Source organism: Zeus faber, assembly GCF_960531495.2.
Source record: "Zeus faber genome assembly, chromosome: 11".
Taxonomy (NCBI): Eukaryota; Metazoa; Chordata; class Actinopteri; order Zeiformes; family Zeidae; genus Zeus; species Zeus faber.
The window spans coordinates 4,103,737-4,119,991 of NC_137205.1; the positions used below are offsets into that span (position 1 = coordinate 4,103,737).

Genomic DNA, 16,255 nt, shown 5'->3' on the forward strand with positions numbered 1-16,255 from the left:
CCAGGAATTTTTTTCTTGTCCTAGAGGGCTTTACTTGTACTGGCTCCAGTTTTACCAAGCTGTGGAGGGTTTATAGTCTCATTTTTAAACAGTTCTTCATTTTAAGCCTGCCTAGCTGTGCAAGGTTTCTTTAGCTCAGATAGGAGACATTGGTAGTGTGTCTCACATTTTCCAAAGTGATCTCTTGTAACAGTCGAGAGCAGTCTATGCAAGACTCTCCATACCTTGTCCACACACTGCTAGCCAGTGCTGGTTTAAAATAAGTACTAATCCTTTAAGAACAGTTGTTAAATGGAGCCACTGTTTCTTCTTGGGGATGGTAGCTCAGGCGGTGGTCTAGTGATCTAAAGGTTGCTGGTTCGATCCCAGGCTCCTCCTGCTAGCATGCTGTAGTGTCCTTGAGCAAGACACTTAACCCCTAATTGCTCCTGATGGCTGCGTCTGTCAGTGTTTGAATTGTAATGTAATGTAATGTTCTTTAATCATTGCAGCATGCAGGAAAAAAAGTACTGAAATTGGCAAATATTTCAGAAGCAAAGCTGAGCGCAAAGCAAAACACGTCCGCTTCCTGCGGAGGGCTAAACAGGACATTCACACATTATTTGAAATTACACGATTTGTCAAAACATGAACATTTATTTAAATTGTATTTATATTTGGCAATTAATAATTTGCCTCTGTAGTCCAAAATCTTTCCCTTTCACAATTTAACTAAAAGTGATATCCGACGGTTTCTGACATTAAACCCAAAAATATATTCTAAGACTGGTACCTAATAGCCAGTTTAATAAATACTGTTACCACAAGCTCATCTTTCAAATAGTTTGGATCCACTCAAAACACACCAAAGAAATAAAAATAAATAAATTAAAACCAAACCACAGAATTTACACATTTCAGGATGATAAACTTCAACTTAAAGAGCAACTTGCAGGTTAGCATACCCAGTGAATTTATATGTGGGGAAATTATGTAGCAATTTCATTTGAGAATTATTATACATGTTTTACTTAAATTCGAAGTAAAAATGTTATAATGTATTAAGTAATTCCAAGTTAGAATTACAGCTGGACTTTTGTCATGCCACGGTCACCTAAAAATCGGCCATTGCCCGCAAACTTGTATGTGACGTAGCAGGTGTGAGACAGGACAGAGCTACTGCTACAGTGGCAAATAGAGGGGATGTGGAGAGATGTGTTTTTATTTTAGATTTATTCCCGAGTTTCCTACTTTTGTGAAACAAAAAACACGATCATAACTAAGAGGCGATACAGCCCGTCTTGTAATGATGGGGGCAGCCGAGAGGTTCTGCTGCTGAACATCAAATTTTAAAAAGACTGTTTTTATGAGTGTATTTTTAGTTTAGATTTATTAGTTTTCCTTAATTTCCTACTTGAACAAACAAAACCTGTGCACTCTACATGTCTTTACGTTAACTTTACCATGGTCTCCTTAGGAAGCGCATTGCATTCACAAAAGAAGAAAACTAGACACCTTTTCTCGTAATTACGAGATAGGTTAAGGACTCCAAAACCGGGAGGTACCGCTGCACACGTTCATGCACGCACACCATCGGCCTTTTCATCAGGATGCAGGACAATTATTTCAGCACTTATTATGTAATATATATATATATATATATATATATATATATATACACACACACACATATATACATGTGTATATACATATAAAATAACTACTGTACCGTATAAAGGCAAGTATAATTATAATATTATTTTAATTGTGAAAACTGGGACAATTTGTTAGTGAATATTGGAAAAACACAAACACAATTACAATCACGGGATAAAGTTCGGTATCAACAACTTTATTTTCTCCCTCTCCCAGAACACAACAGACCACTGCAGTCCAACGAGCAGTCCAACCCTGCCCTATGGCAACACTTTAGGGTGGGTTGTCCCCCATCCTGATGCACACGTGTGTGTGCATGAATGTGTGGTACACCCCGTTTTGGGTCCTTAACTTATCTCGTAATTACGCGGTCTTTTCTCGTAAGTACGAGATAATATCTCAGATATTATCCCATAATTAAGAGGTCTTGATCCTGATCTCGTAATTATGAGATAATATCTTGTAATTACGAGATAAGGTGTCAATTTGTTTTTCTTTAGTGAATGCAATGTGCTTCTGGAGAATGGGACTTTATTTAGCAAAAAATGCTATTAACTTCTAAATATCAAATCCTAAACACAGTACTTAACGATCCTAAGTAGCTGTGAAACTTAACTTATTGACATGATGACGGACTGCCACCCTGCTACTGCGCTGTAGCAGAGAGACGACTCACAACCTGTGACCTCACCGACCAGATGTAAAATTAAAAATATAAATAAAAAGAAGGGTCTTTCCCCACAAACGTAAAACACCTCAAATGTTCCTGTATTTTTGCCCTTTCTCCCTGTAAAAAATACTTTTTTTCTCCAGAAAAAGCTCAAAATGGTAAATTCCTAAATAAACAAAAAAGCTGATAGTTGCTCTTTAAACCACACAACATATAAGCTCCAAAAAACAAAAACAATACCCAATCATTGCTGGCAATATGTTCCCTTACTTAAATAAACAACTACATTTCAGGTTTCAAATCCCATAGGTCAGGACAGCCCAACGAGCAGGTCAGGCTGAGAATGGCAGCTCAGAATCGCTTGATCCCTGATGATACTGAAGGGGCATGGAGGTCACCTTCCAGAGTTCCTGGAGAATAAATAAATGAGGGTTTAAGAAGTGAATTGGAATTGTTGCAGCACTGACATTTGGGTTGGTGGCTTGGAGTTTTAATAGGGGAAATTAGGAACAGCATAGTTTTGCTGCTGAAGGATTCAGACAGGATTCATACAGACAATTTCCAGTGATATTTAGCTGACGCCTAACTTAACGAAACATCGATGAAAGAGGCTGTTTACTTGATAAACTTTGTGAAATCTTCATACGGGTAGATGTGGTGGCGGTTTTCGCAGCTTGTAACTCAACTCAGCCATTTGGAGCAGGTTTATGGAGATTTCTAACTGAGGTATTAGTGTATGACATTTTTGATAATCATAGGCTTATTATAATCAGTGTTGGGAAGGTTACTTTCAAAATGTAATATATTACATATGACTTTAATTTGACAGTAACTATTATTTCACAATATTACTTTGTGTGTAGAGTAACCCGTAACTCATACTACTTTTGTGTTACTCAAATTAAAAACCTCAAGTCATTGCAGCTCATAAATAAACCATTGGGGGCGGGGCGTCTTTTTACCCAACAGTTCCATTCCCACCCTTAAGAGTGACAACGCTATTGATTGTTATACACACCGATCAGCCACAACTTTTAAACCACCACTAATAACCACTTATATTATGTAAGTGCCTGTCGTGCTGCCACAGCTCTGACCCATCGAGGCATGGCCAGAGCTGTGGCAGCACAACTTATGGACGATTTGTTTGTTTGTTTGTTTGTTTGTTTGTTTGTCTACGATTTGTGGAGTCCCCATAAGACCTCTGAAGGTGTCCTGTGGTATCTGGCACCAAGACGTTGGCAGCAGATCCTCGATGAAGTTCTGAGGTGGGGCTCCCATTAATTGGACTTGTTGTTCCAGCACATCCTGCAAATGCTTGATCGGATTGAGATCTGGGGTATTTGAAGGCCAAGTCAACACCTTGAACTCTTTGTCATGTTCCTCAAACCATTCCTGAGCAATTTATGCAGTATTGCAGGGCACATTATCCTTCTGAGAGAGGCCACTGCCGTCAGAGAATATTGTTGCCATGAAGGAGTGTACTTGGTCTGCAACAATGTTTAGGTAGATGTCAAAGTGACATCCACATGAATGCCAGGACCCAAGGTTTCCCAGCAGAACATTGCCCAAAGTATCACACTGCCTCCACCGGTTTGTGCATCCTGGTGCCATCTCTTCCCAAGGTAAAACAACGCCATTGCAGGCGCTTTTGGCGGTTGACAGGGGTCAGCATGGGCACTCTGACCAGTCTGTGGCTATGCAGCCCCATACTCAGCAAGCTGCAATTCACTGTGTGTTCTGACAACTTTCTATCATAGCCAGCAATAAATTTTTCAGCAATTTGTACTAGCGTAGTGTGGTGGATGGGATGGCGTGAGCAGCCACACCTGACGCTCGTTGGTTGGGCTAACATGTGGCAGGTTTAAAAACCCCATCCACAAACGCACTTAGGATATGGGAGCCCTGTGTCATGTCATGTTCCATCTGCTCCTGGCTAATTCCACCTAGCCTTCCCTCTACAACAAATTGGTGTTAACAACCCCCCGTTGTCTGTGTCCCCCCGTCGTCCTCCATTGTATTAGTAACGCTTTACATTACTTTGTTACTGCTAAAAATATATTACTGTAATGGGTTACTTTTGTAACAAGTTAGCCCCAACAATGGTTATTGTGAAGTGGAAACGTCTAAGAGGAACAACAGCTCAACCAAAGAAACAGTAGGCCATACAAGCTCACAGAACAGAACCGGTGAGTGCTGTCGTGTTGCACGTGAAAATTGTTTGTCCTCTGTTGCACTCACTAGCAAGTTTAAAACTGCCTTTGGAACCAACGTCAAGAACTGTTTGTTGTGAGCTCCATGAACTGGGTTTCTATGGCCAAGCATCTGCACACAAGCCTAAGATCCCTGTGTGCGTTACCCCCAACACTTATTATAATAATGATAGAGTATTTTTGTTTCTTTTTGACTAATGGAATATAGTAATATAACATTGACGTATTTAAAAATGGATTTTAATAGCCCCCCCTGGATGGGTAGTGCTGTTTTACACATGGCTGGAGAGCTTGTTTTTTACAATATCTGGATGCCTGCCTCACCAGCTGCTCAATGCGCTCATACTGCAGCCACTGGGGAAAGGTTAGGGGGACACGCTCCACCATGAAGCTGCTTCTTCCGTCCTCCATGGCCTCCAGCTGGCGTAGACAGTGGCGGAAGTGATCGTAGGCTTCACAGGACACATCCATGCGTCGTAAGGTGAAGTTCATCCTGGCAGGGGGGGTGTACAGACACAGACACAGACACACAGAGAGAGAGAGAGAGAGAGAGAGAGAGAGAGAGAGAGAGAGAGAGAGAGAGAGAGAGAGAGAGAGAGAGAGAGAGAGAGAGAGAGAGAGAGAGAGAGAGAGAGAGAGAGAGAGAGAGATTTTTTTGTGAGCTGGTGATAGTGTCTGTATACAATGTTACTTGTACAGTATATTACTGGTGCTAAATTTAATGAAATTAAAGCTGGAACTGAAACTTTCAACACTACCTTTCCGTTGTAGAATTATTGGGCTGTGTGGTTTGTTTAAGTGTAACATGACCATTTCTACTTTGGAAAAAAAATTGCACCAATATTGCAATAATCAGAGTGGTATTCGACTGTGGGAACGACCTTGCTGAACTGTAGGTTACATTGTAACTGTGGTTCTCTGAGTGAAGAGATCTCTCCACTGCAATTCTGGGTCCCAAGGCGGAACTGCAGAGGCTCTAACATGAGCTCTGAGTCCCAGGGCGCCCTTCAAAAACCGTGCAATGACGATACTACAATCCTCAGAACGCCTGCACTTTCCCATCTGGGCTGCTTTGATGGCCGCCACCATACCCTTAAGGGTCGACAAAGGCTTCCCCCTGTCCAACTGATCCTGCAGGAAATGCAGGATCTCCTGAGACCCACACGTGAGTGGGTTTGCTTGGTTCACTCCACACCACAACTCAAACATCCTCCAACAGTATGAGTATGCTACCCTCGTAGATGGAGCCCGTGCCCCCTGCAGTGTCTGCACCACCGTGTGGCAAACCCATTGCTAAGAGGCCAGATCTTTCAGGAGCCATGACCAGGGATGCATCTCACGACACTAGTTTTCAACAGGTCACCAGACCCAGCCTGTTCCTCCTAGCGAGATTGCTCGGGTGTCCCCACCAGGGGAGGGCCAGTCACAGCCTGTGGGTGACTCAAACCCTGGCCTGCAGCTGTATCCCTGGGTGCAGTCCAAGGCTGAGAAGGCACCTCTGTAATGGCCGCATGTGAAGAAGGGCCAATGGAACTGTTTCTGGACCATTTCCGTCATTAGCCCCAAGAGCCGCAGGCACCTTTTCCAGGTGACCCTTGCACCCAGGCAAAAAGTGGCACACTTTTACCTGAGGGCAGGCCCTGAGAGCCTCCTGCCTCTCCCGGGCAAGAGATACAGTGGCGGTCCTGGAATCTATAGCCAAGCCCAAAAGTTGTGTGACTTGACATGATACCAGCCTGCTCTTCTCCTGGTTGAGGTGAAGACCTAGGCCCTTAATGTGATCTAGGAGCTGGACCACATGGCAACAACCCTGTTCTTCTGTCCGGGCACATATCAGCCAGATAATTTAGAATTCTGAGTTCTTCCTGCTGTGCCGGCCTAAGGACTGCATCCATGCACCTGGTGAAGGTGCGAGGGGCCAGCGAGATCCCAAAGGGGAGGAAAATGTAAATTTATCATTTTAGTTATCTGAATAGAGGACACTGCTTTACCTTTTCTCCAAGGAGAGGTAGAGTATGCAGGGCCGGGAAAAGCTACTGCAGAGTCGGTACACTGTTCTAAAAAATCCATTGGTTAGATCCTCGTCGTAGCAAACTGCATGGGGAAGATGAGGATTGGTCAAAACTTTGATTGGGACACATATAATCTAAAAAGATACGTACACTCCTCACATAAGTACACTCGTACGACTACATTTCCATGGTACGGCAACAGACTATTAACAATGTACGTATCAGAGTAGAGTTTCTGGGCTTAACCTATGCTGTTTTAGCACTTTCCGTTCTGGAATATTCCGTCTGGTCTGAGAGTGTATGTGGGCTCCACACAGCACGGTTACCTACTGTCAGCAGCGATGATGAAACTTGTGTTGTCGTGGAGATCTGCCACTTCGTCTTTTGTCCAACTGAACTCAACATTGGTGTCTGTGAAGGGAAGACACAAATGTGGAACGAGACAGACCTCAGAATAGAGAAACGTCTTATAGCTGAATGCAGTAATTATGAACCCAAATTGGATTATTACATATTTTAACTAATTTGCTCAGTATGTACCATAAAATTAATACATCTTACTTTGTCAGCAACATCTGAACTAGACATCCGATATTTACATGCAGCTTTAATTGTGTCTCGCGGGCATAAGATCCTAGTTAGTCACATTAAAGGGAAAAATAGCTTTTTGTCAATCTTACTCAGTGCCACCTGAGAGGCATTGGTAAACTGAATAATTCCTTTAATAGAAGACATGAAGTTTTAAATATGCATTTCACAATGGCAAAAAGTACTGGTTTGGCTGACCGGTAACTTCAGATCTGTGAGGTTCAGATAAACAGGGTAAAAATATTCATAATCGCACCACGCAGACAGAACCTGCTCATACAAACAATGTGTAACTAAACCGAAATTAGACTTAAGACCAGACAATACTAAACCAATTGTCAAAATAAGATGCAGTGTACAAGCTCTTCATAACGGCGTACAGCATAGCAGTTCTTAGCAATGTTAGAAATTTGTAGAACGTGTTTGTGTGAGTACCTGTACAAAGGTTGTGTTGTAGCCAGTCCAGTTGTCGAATCCTAATTTCGCCACCTGGTGAACAGACGAGACAATGCTATTTTGATGCATAAATAATTAAGTGGAATAACAGCCTTTCTACTTGTAGCGAGTGTAAATTTTTCCTCTGCATTTGACCCGTACTATCTATCTACGAGCAGTGGGCATCCACATTCCTGTTCTAGTGCCAGTGCCTTGATCAAGGGTATTGCTAAGAGTGTGTACCTGTGCGTGTACACTGAGCCACCATGCCACATCCGCAACTGGAGACTCTGATCACTGATGTTGTAGTTCTGCATTGTCACAGCTGTATCCTGGGCTTCAGCCTCAAATGAAGTTCCTCATCTGTCCACCTGATGTCCTCCGTATTCCCAAATGACCTCCAGTGTCCACTATGCAATTCCGCATTAACTTTTGTTAGTCTGGTTGCTAGTTTGTCAGTTTTCCCTACGTACACCAAGAATATTTTGTACCCTGTTCTACAAGCCTTATTTTATGAGATTTTCTGCCTATTCACCTCTGGGTGAGTAGATTTTTGGGGATGGCAGGCTTATTACAGGTGCTTTATTTCCAATTTTTTAGCACTTCCCGGTCCCCGAACAGACCTCACCCGGAAGGCTGCCTCCAGTCGGGTCCAGTGGACAGAGCCATTTGGCTGGAATTTTATAGGGGTAAACAGGCCCTCTGAGAGACGGTGACCTTTGTGATGTTGAATCAAATTTGGACATTTTCAACGGCAGCACAAAAGCCTTTGAAAGTTGATAAATTGAGGTCAAAATATAATCCACCAACTATGAAGACAATACCCATCTTGTAGCGGAAATGGCTGAATCGTAAGAGCTTAATGGCAGTCTGTAAATAAGTTTTGTGGTTTTTGAAGTTTAACCCTTTTTCACCACTCATGTAGTACATAGCTAGCTGTAACACCATCTTTTTCCTCTATATTGGAAGTGCAGCCCCGCCCCCACCACCAATTCAACATCATAATGTAATGGGGGTCAAATCCACCATCTGTCTTCTGAGCAAAAATGCACTTGACATTTCAGAAACCTACCTTCATACTACAGATATCATCGGTGAGCATATAAAAGGGATGAACTTCCAAAAATCCCACGCCTGTACTTTAATGGGTGAAAAAACAGACAGGATGTCAGGATTGTTTTTGTTTATTGATCTCTGCTACGCTCTTGTGTCCGTTGAATCATTTTACTTCAACATAGTACACGCGTTCCGAAACCTCAAAGACAAAATTATTAATTTGTAAAAATACTGATATTCATTATTTGTTGGTTTATTTGGCATTTTTAAATATATATTTTTCACAAACTATTTTTTGTATTAAGAAGGGGGTCCTCATCTGGTGCTTCCAAGGGGGCCTTGCCATGAAAACGTTTGGGAGCCTGTGACATGGTGTACAGTGTACCATTCAACAGCGATAAACTAGTATAAGTAAGTATAATCACCTCATTATGGACATTTCAGACCTAAAACACAATTTCTTGGTAGTGACAACTCAAATCTAATTGAACTATAAGACATTAGGTCTGCAGGTCTAATTAACAGTCTCAAATCATTAATCTCACCCAGAGGCTCCAGAAGATGTCTGTTTGCGGTCACGTTCCGATGACACATGCTCAGCAAATCCTCCCCCACATCTGTAACGCACGCACACATACACACACACACGCTTAAACAGTAGGGAAGGAAAATAACATATAGAATATTCAAGGACCAATCCATTCAACTGTGTTTTCCAGGGAGCTGAACTTTTAAAAAGGGCAGCACTCTAAATGTCACCCCAGACACCCTCTAACGAGAGCGAGCTGCGCCGGCTCCCTCCTGGGGTGAGTATGGAAACGAGGGGGTCGGAGGTGGTGTAGGGCAGCATGGGCGGGGTACATTAGATCCAGTACACTATGCGTTTCGTCAACGGCAACCGCTACCCTGGGCTCAGTCCAACTGGATTTCTCTTTTTCCATTTGAATGCTGTAGTCTAGACTTGGGTTGGTTTCCTGGCTAAAGCTGAGCAGTCTCAAACCCTAGGTTCAGCTGGTTGTGTGCACGTTGCATTGAAGCAAACGTGAGTTGTGTTGGTCCATCTCTTAAGACCTTAATTTGACTATAATTTACTACAATTATGGCTTTACACTGATAGAAATACTTTCTAAGCTGTCTATCAGCCGAGTGAATTTATATCGAGTTTAGAAGATTATCCCCGCTATCGACAAAGCAGGACATAATTGGCTCGAAACAGGAAGTTGCTTTGAAGCTAAGAGAAACTCTTTAAAGCTCATGTAAAGTTAAGATTCACCGAAAACGGCTAGTTACAACCAAAACCGGCTTTGACGACTTTGGTCAGTTCAACGACTATGAATGTCAAATCAAACCGTTCAGATGTGGCACTGACCATCTGATTTAGATTAGATTGTTGTTTTAAGAAAAGGAAAGGGCACAATGGCGTGTACTGTATATCACAGAGTACAAGAGAATACAGACAGCTCTGTTTCTTTGGTCCCCCGGTGACTCCACTTAAGAAGATCAATGATTGTGGCCTGAAAAACAAAGGTAAGTGCTAATGTTTTGTTTTTTTCAAGGACATGTTTCTCTATATTTTTCCATCCCAAGCCTTATTAAAATGTTGGTTTCCATCATTCATTACTTTTCCATAGCACAACCCTGCTGAACGATTTCCTATTGAGAAACGTACCACTCTGCTGCAGTCTATGCTTAAATGTAGTATAATGGGGAACATGAAAACAATGTTAAAAACATGTTGAATATCCTTGTCGAAACACTCACATTAACATTATAGTCACCTGTCTTGAATTACAGTAATATTTCATTTATTTAGAATTTGTGCAATAGTCACAGTAAATCCAAAGGGCAACGTTGGCTACAGTAGGAAGTTCCAGTTTCGAATTCCTGTTTCTTGTAGTCTTCCTATCAATTTGCACGGATCTAGCCAAAAGAGCTTATCTGCCGTAGTGCAAAAGAGTCAATACAAACTTGAAAAACCTGATAAAAAATAATACACTGTTTCCGACCATTTTTATTTTTGGTGTAACATATAAAACCTGTCTGAATATATTGTGAGCTTCCTGTTTTTTGAAAAATAGTAAAGCGTTCAGCAGGTTTGTGATAACAAGAGTTATAAATGATGAGACCAAACATTTTTAAAAGGCCTGGCTTGAAAAATGGCAAACCTTTAAAATGACGAACCTGGACCACTCCACAGCTGCAAAATAAAAGTGCCAGTCGAAAATGTGAAATAAGTCCCTGATATCAGCCCCTATTAAAATAAGTTTTGCTGCAGGTATTTAAGGCAAAGGCAATTTCTTACTCTAAAGCCAAAGTGCAACTACACTAAGCATGAATTTGCTGGGACGCAATTTAATCAAAGATAGAGCTGTTGGAAAACCTATCCGTTATGTCAACAAGCCTTTAATAATTCAGATTTCACTTGCCCTGCAGCCACTGGAGTCCAGCAAAAACACAGAATCATGGTTATTGTATGCACCTTTTTCTAACAACTACTTTGTTAGTTGTTAGAAAAACTACTTACATTTACCGGGCAGGAAACAGTTAATAAAAAGTCAACAATTTCATTATTTTCTGGAAACGCAATTAATGCTGCTCTTTCTATTGAGTGAGAAAGAAGAATCTCCTCTCTGAAGGCCACCCTGCAGTGTTTCTTTGCATGTTGTTTTTCCATGGTACCATCTACTAAAGCAATAAATTGATTCCACACTCAATTGCGTGGGTTTCTGTCTAATTAATTAATTCATTAAGAACCACTATTTTTTTTAATACCTTTCTCCACCTCAACACTTTTAGTTTGAACACACTCTCACTCTCCATTGTTGATGCCAGCAAGTAGCCTGGCATTGGTGCCATCTTATTTATAAAAACAGGTTATTTTGATGTCCATTCGCAGGCTTTATTTCCCAGTGAATTAACTAACTTCATTATTTAGCGTGTTGTCTGTGTTATTAAATCGAACCATAATCTGATAACAAAAAAAAATTACATACAATAAAAAGTACCCAGGGTCTCTCTCACTCTCTCACACACACACACTTGAAATGCTCAAACTCACAAAGGAACAGGTCTGCTTTCAGGTTCTGCACCGGAGAGGTTGTCTCAGCTTGAGAACAACCACTCACTCTGTCAGATGTTCTTTGGTTCTGCTACTTGCAGGCTTTAATCATGAATGCGAAAAAGCAGATGCTGTGGCTTTGTAGTGGGCTAGCCCCTAGTGTACACCAAAGGATTTTTGCGAAGACTTTTGAGTCCCAGACAAATTTTCCTGATCTTGAGAGAATCACAAGGAGAACTGTCTTAAGTGCTCCAATTCAGAAGGACTGGAACTCTTGTAATCAGTCCCAGACAAATCAGGTACTCTTGTGAGAATATAGGGTTGGTTTTTATATTATTTCAAGTCTTGAGACTTGGCTCTTATAGTGTGTGCTGGAGTTCGAAATTCTAATTAAACTTATAATCAATAAAATTAAATCTGTTTATCTAAAAACTGTTTAAGGCTGAAATCTTGAATGCAATGGATTTTAAATGTATTTTGATTATGTCCAAGGCCATAATAAATATAGCTATACGACTCTATTAATATATACTGTATATCTCATACATTTAACTGTTTGAACACAAGGACATGGGGGGGGCAGTTCTTCTGCTACTCAACCTGTAAACACAGTGCATAGTTGGATATTGTATTTATTGTTTTATTCAAACAGGCTAAATATATGAATTTACTTCTGAGTGAGCTGTGCGCTTGACACCATGCTTTGTTAAATCTAGCATCTAGATTCAAGATTAAAGATGTTTATTTGTAAAATACATATACATACAAGCATACATATATGAATTGAAATGACATAAACTAAGCGTTTGCGCAGACAACCACAGGAGCCGGCGCCAAGCAGCTGTCAGCTGGAATAGCCAAAAAATCTCTAAATAGTTTTACCATGAGAAATGTTTGAAAGTACGTTACTATAAATAAGGGGGTTAAATACCTAATAATTGTATTCTAAATCAATTTTCATATAATTTATTTCCTGAGTCCTATGGCTCCAACAGGAATCCCAAATAATAAAAATGTGTAAATATTCAATACACTACAATATAAAGATATATATATTTACTACTAATAACTATCTTGGTTTTATTTGTGTGTTTTGTTATCGGCCATGGCCGAGGTTCTAACACATTTCTAGGATCCTTAAATTAACTCTGTTGTATGTGCAATTGGTTAACTTTATACCCATAGGCTGTAAAGGATTCATATGAATCTATAAGCAGTTGTGACAATGGCGTCATCACTTTAGTGGTTCAGTGGTTCAAACTCATCAACATACAGCATGTGGTCAAGAACAAACAGTGGTGACTTTGCGCATCCGGCTTTTTTGTGCAAAAGCAAGAACATTTCTATGAACATATTCGCGAATGACGCCCATTGACATGACGATTTTGAAATGAATTAATAAGATAGTATCATATACTGTCTGTAATGTTGGCCATGAAAATCAAGTTTACAAATGTATGCACACATTCACGGTTTATGCATATTTGCCAATCCTCTTACGCAATCTGAAATCCACTAGCCATTTTTTATTTGTATTTTTAGATAACAGTATATTAGAGTCAGAGAATTTGAATGTGACCTAAATCTATGCAAAGCGGGCAAATCACCGCCAAGAAAGCCTACTTAAGTCCGCTGGAGGATAGTACCAACATGTAATATGTAGTATGTACTGTAGGACACTATTTGAGATGCAGAGACGGCTTACACTCTACCTGTGCAGTAAACCTTTGTGGCTGTGGTCGCCATGACAACACTGGTCAGGCCAGTTCCTGCTCCCAGTTCCAGGACCGTGGCCCCCCCGAATATGGATGGCTGAGAGAAGATGTAGTCGGCCAAAAGGAATGCCCCCCGCCACACCTTAAGAAGAGGGATGGGAAGAGCAGGGGGAAGGTTTGGGAATTCCTGTAATAGTCAACAGGCTATTGCAGGCTGAAAGATGCAAAAGAACCTATTTTGGCAAATGCCAAAGCTTTATGGCCCCCCATGAATTCACCTGACTGGACTATTTTGCATACAGGCTACAGCTAGGGTCCAGGTACAGATGTAAGAATTATCTGATCGTTTGTCGGTTTGGTGTATGAATTTAAAATATCGATTTCATGTTCATATTATCATAGATCAGATATATAGATCAGCCACAACATTAAAACCACTGACAGGTTAAGTAAACAACATTGCTCATCTCATTCCAATGGCACCTGTCAAGGGGTGGAATATGTTAGGCAGCAAGTGAACAATCAGTTCTTGAAATTGATGTGTTAGAATCAGGAAAAATGGGCAAGCGCAAGGATCTGAGCAACTTTGACAAGAGCCAAATTGTGATGGCTAGTTGATGGGTCAGAGCATCTCCAAAATGTCGGGTGTTCGAAACATTCCTCAGAGATTTTGGTCCATATTGACATGATAGCATCACGCAGTTGCTGCAGATTAGTCGGCTACACAGCCATGATGCGAATGTCCCGTTCCACCACATCCCAAAGGTGCTCTATTGGATTGAGATCTGGTGACTGTGGAGGCCATTGGAGAACAGTCAACTCATTGTCATGTTCAAGAAACCAGTTTGAGATGATTTGAGCTTTGTGACATGGTGCATTATCCTGCTGGAAGTAGCCATCAGAAGATGGGTATGCTGTTGTTATAAAGGGATGGACAGGGTCAGCAACAATACTCAGGTATGCTGTAGCGTTTAAACCATGCTCAATTGGTACTAAGGGGCCCAAAGTGTGCCAAGAAAATGTCCCCCACACCATTACACCACCAACACCAGCCTGAACCGTTGATACAAGGCAGGATGGATCCATGCTTTCATGTTGTTTACGCTAAATTCTGACCCTACCATCTGAATGTTGCAGCGGAGACTCATCAGACCAGGCAACGTTTTTCCAGTGTTCTATTCCATTTTTGGTGAGCGTGTGCGAATTGTAGCCTCAGTTTCCTGTTCTTAGCTGACAGGAGTGGCACCCGCTGCTGTAGCCCATCTGCTTCAAGGTTCGACGTGTTGTGCGTTCAGAGATGGTATTCTGCATACCTTGGTTGTAACGAGTGGTTATTTGAGTTACTGTTGCCTTTCTATCGTCTTAAACCAGTCTGCCCATTCTCCTCTGACCTCTGACATCAACAAGGCTTTTTCGTCCACAGAACTGCCGCTCACTGGATATTTTCTCTATTTCGGACCATTCTCTGTAAACCCTAGAGATGGTTGTGCGTGAAGATCCCAGTAGGTCAGCAGTTTCTGAAATACTCAGACCAGCCCGTCCGGCACCAACTACCAAGCCACGTTCAAAGTCACTTAAATCCCCTTTCTTCCCCATTCTGATGCTCGATTTGAACTTCAGCAAGTCATCCTCACCATGCCTAAATGCAATGATTTTCTGCCATGTGGGTGGCTGATTAGCTATTTGTGTTAACAAGCAATTAAACAGGTGTACCTAATAAAGTGCCCGGGGAGTGTATATACACATACTCTATATATGCGAAAATACCGCGTCATATTGTGAGGTCTGAGGTGATATATACACCCACTCCTATATACATGTATATACTTTATATACAGCTGGGGAAATAAGTATTGAACACGTCAACATTTTTCTCAGCAAATATATTTCTGATGGGGCTATTGACATGAAATTTTCACCAGTTGTCGGTAACAACCGAAGTTATCCACACATACAAAGAAATCAAAACATATATGTCCACACACACACACACATATCTATATATATATATATGTGAGTGGGAATATATATCATCTGGAACCTCACAATACAACGCAGTGTTTTCGCACCAAACAGTTGTGGGGACTACCTGAGGGGAACTAGGACCTGAGAGAGCTGGTGACGCTGATTTGACATCATCCAACAGGGTTTCAGCACGAGTTCCCTGTTGTATTTACTCCTTAACTTTCAATGATTTCACCTTACAGGTCCACTAAAATTTGTTTCTGAACAAATTTGAGGCGATTAATAATCAATCCAGTTGCTTAATCTTCACTCATATTAGATCTACAAGATATAATTTAAAAGTTTGTTCCCACTTTCATAAAGCATGGGCTCGCTCGCTCGGGATTTTCTGTTTTATTCAATTTAAGTCCTAAAATTAAATAAATACATCGACAATAAAAATATTATTTTCTTTTTATTTGTCATGTGTTTTATTACCACTGAGTGTATGTGGACTGGTCCCCACCCAGAGCGATGAAACTCGACTGGGCGGACTCAGTCCAAGGGACTGTGGTGTTAGGTCTGGACCTATTACTGGCATCCATCACTGAAGGTTCCTCTTGTGCCGGTTAGTCCCTGTCCTGGAGTAGGAGATAAATAAGTTGCTCTAAACTGAGTTCTGAGAACTACGATCGTTCCTACAGTAGTGCATGCAGTGCAGACACAATAAAAGGGACGGTTCCTCCAAGAAGTCCTTACAACTATGAAAAGGTTCCTGCGGTGCGAAAACACACGATATAGTGAGTTTTGCGATACATTAAGTATTGCGATCAAATTTGTTGCGATATTTCACATTTTATAATGTAAATTAAAACACCTGTTACACAGGCATAGTGTTTTCATTTGCTTCATTCAATTAAATACATCTA

General features: G+C 41.2%; 1 protein-coding gene across 1 annotated transcript in view; it reads right to left on the reverse strand.

The window, feature by feature from the left end:
* Positions 1-644: 644 nt before the first annotated feature.
* Positions 645-16,255, reverse strand: part of mettl22 (methyltransferase 22, Kin17 lysine) — a 39,184-nt gene continuing 23,573 nt past the window's right edge. Inside the window, exons 6-12 of the mRNA XM_080009653.1 lie at positions 13,380-13,524; positions 9,155-9,226; positions 7,554-7,607; positions 6,861-6,941; positions 6,510-6,612; positions 4,843-5,011; positions 645-2,715 (exon numbers count right to left, since the gene is read on the reverse strand). Coding sequence (XP_079865779.1) covers positions 2,638-2,715; positions 4,843-5,011; positions 6,510-6,612; positions 6,861-6,941; positions 7,554-7,607; positions 9,155-9,226; positions 13,380-13,524 — 702 coding nt within the window. The 3' untranslated portion in view covers positions 645-2,637. The remainder of the gene's footprint in view (positions 2,716-4,842; positions 5,012-6,509; positions 6,613-6,860; positions 6,942-7,553; positions 7,608-9,154; positions 9,227-13,379; positions 13,525-16,255) is intronic.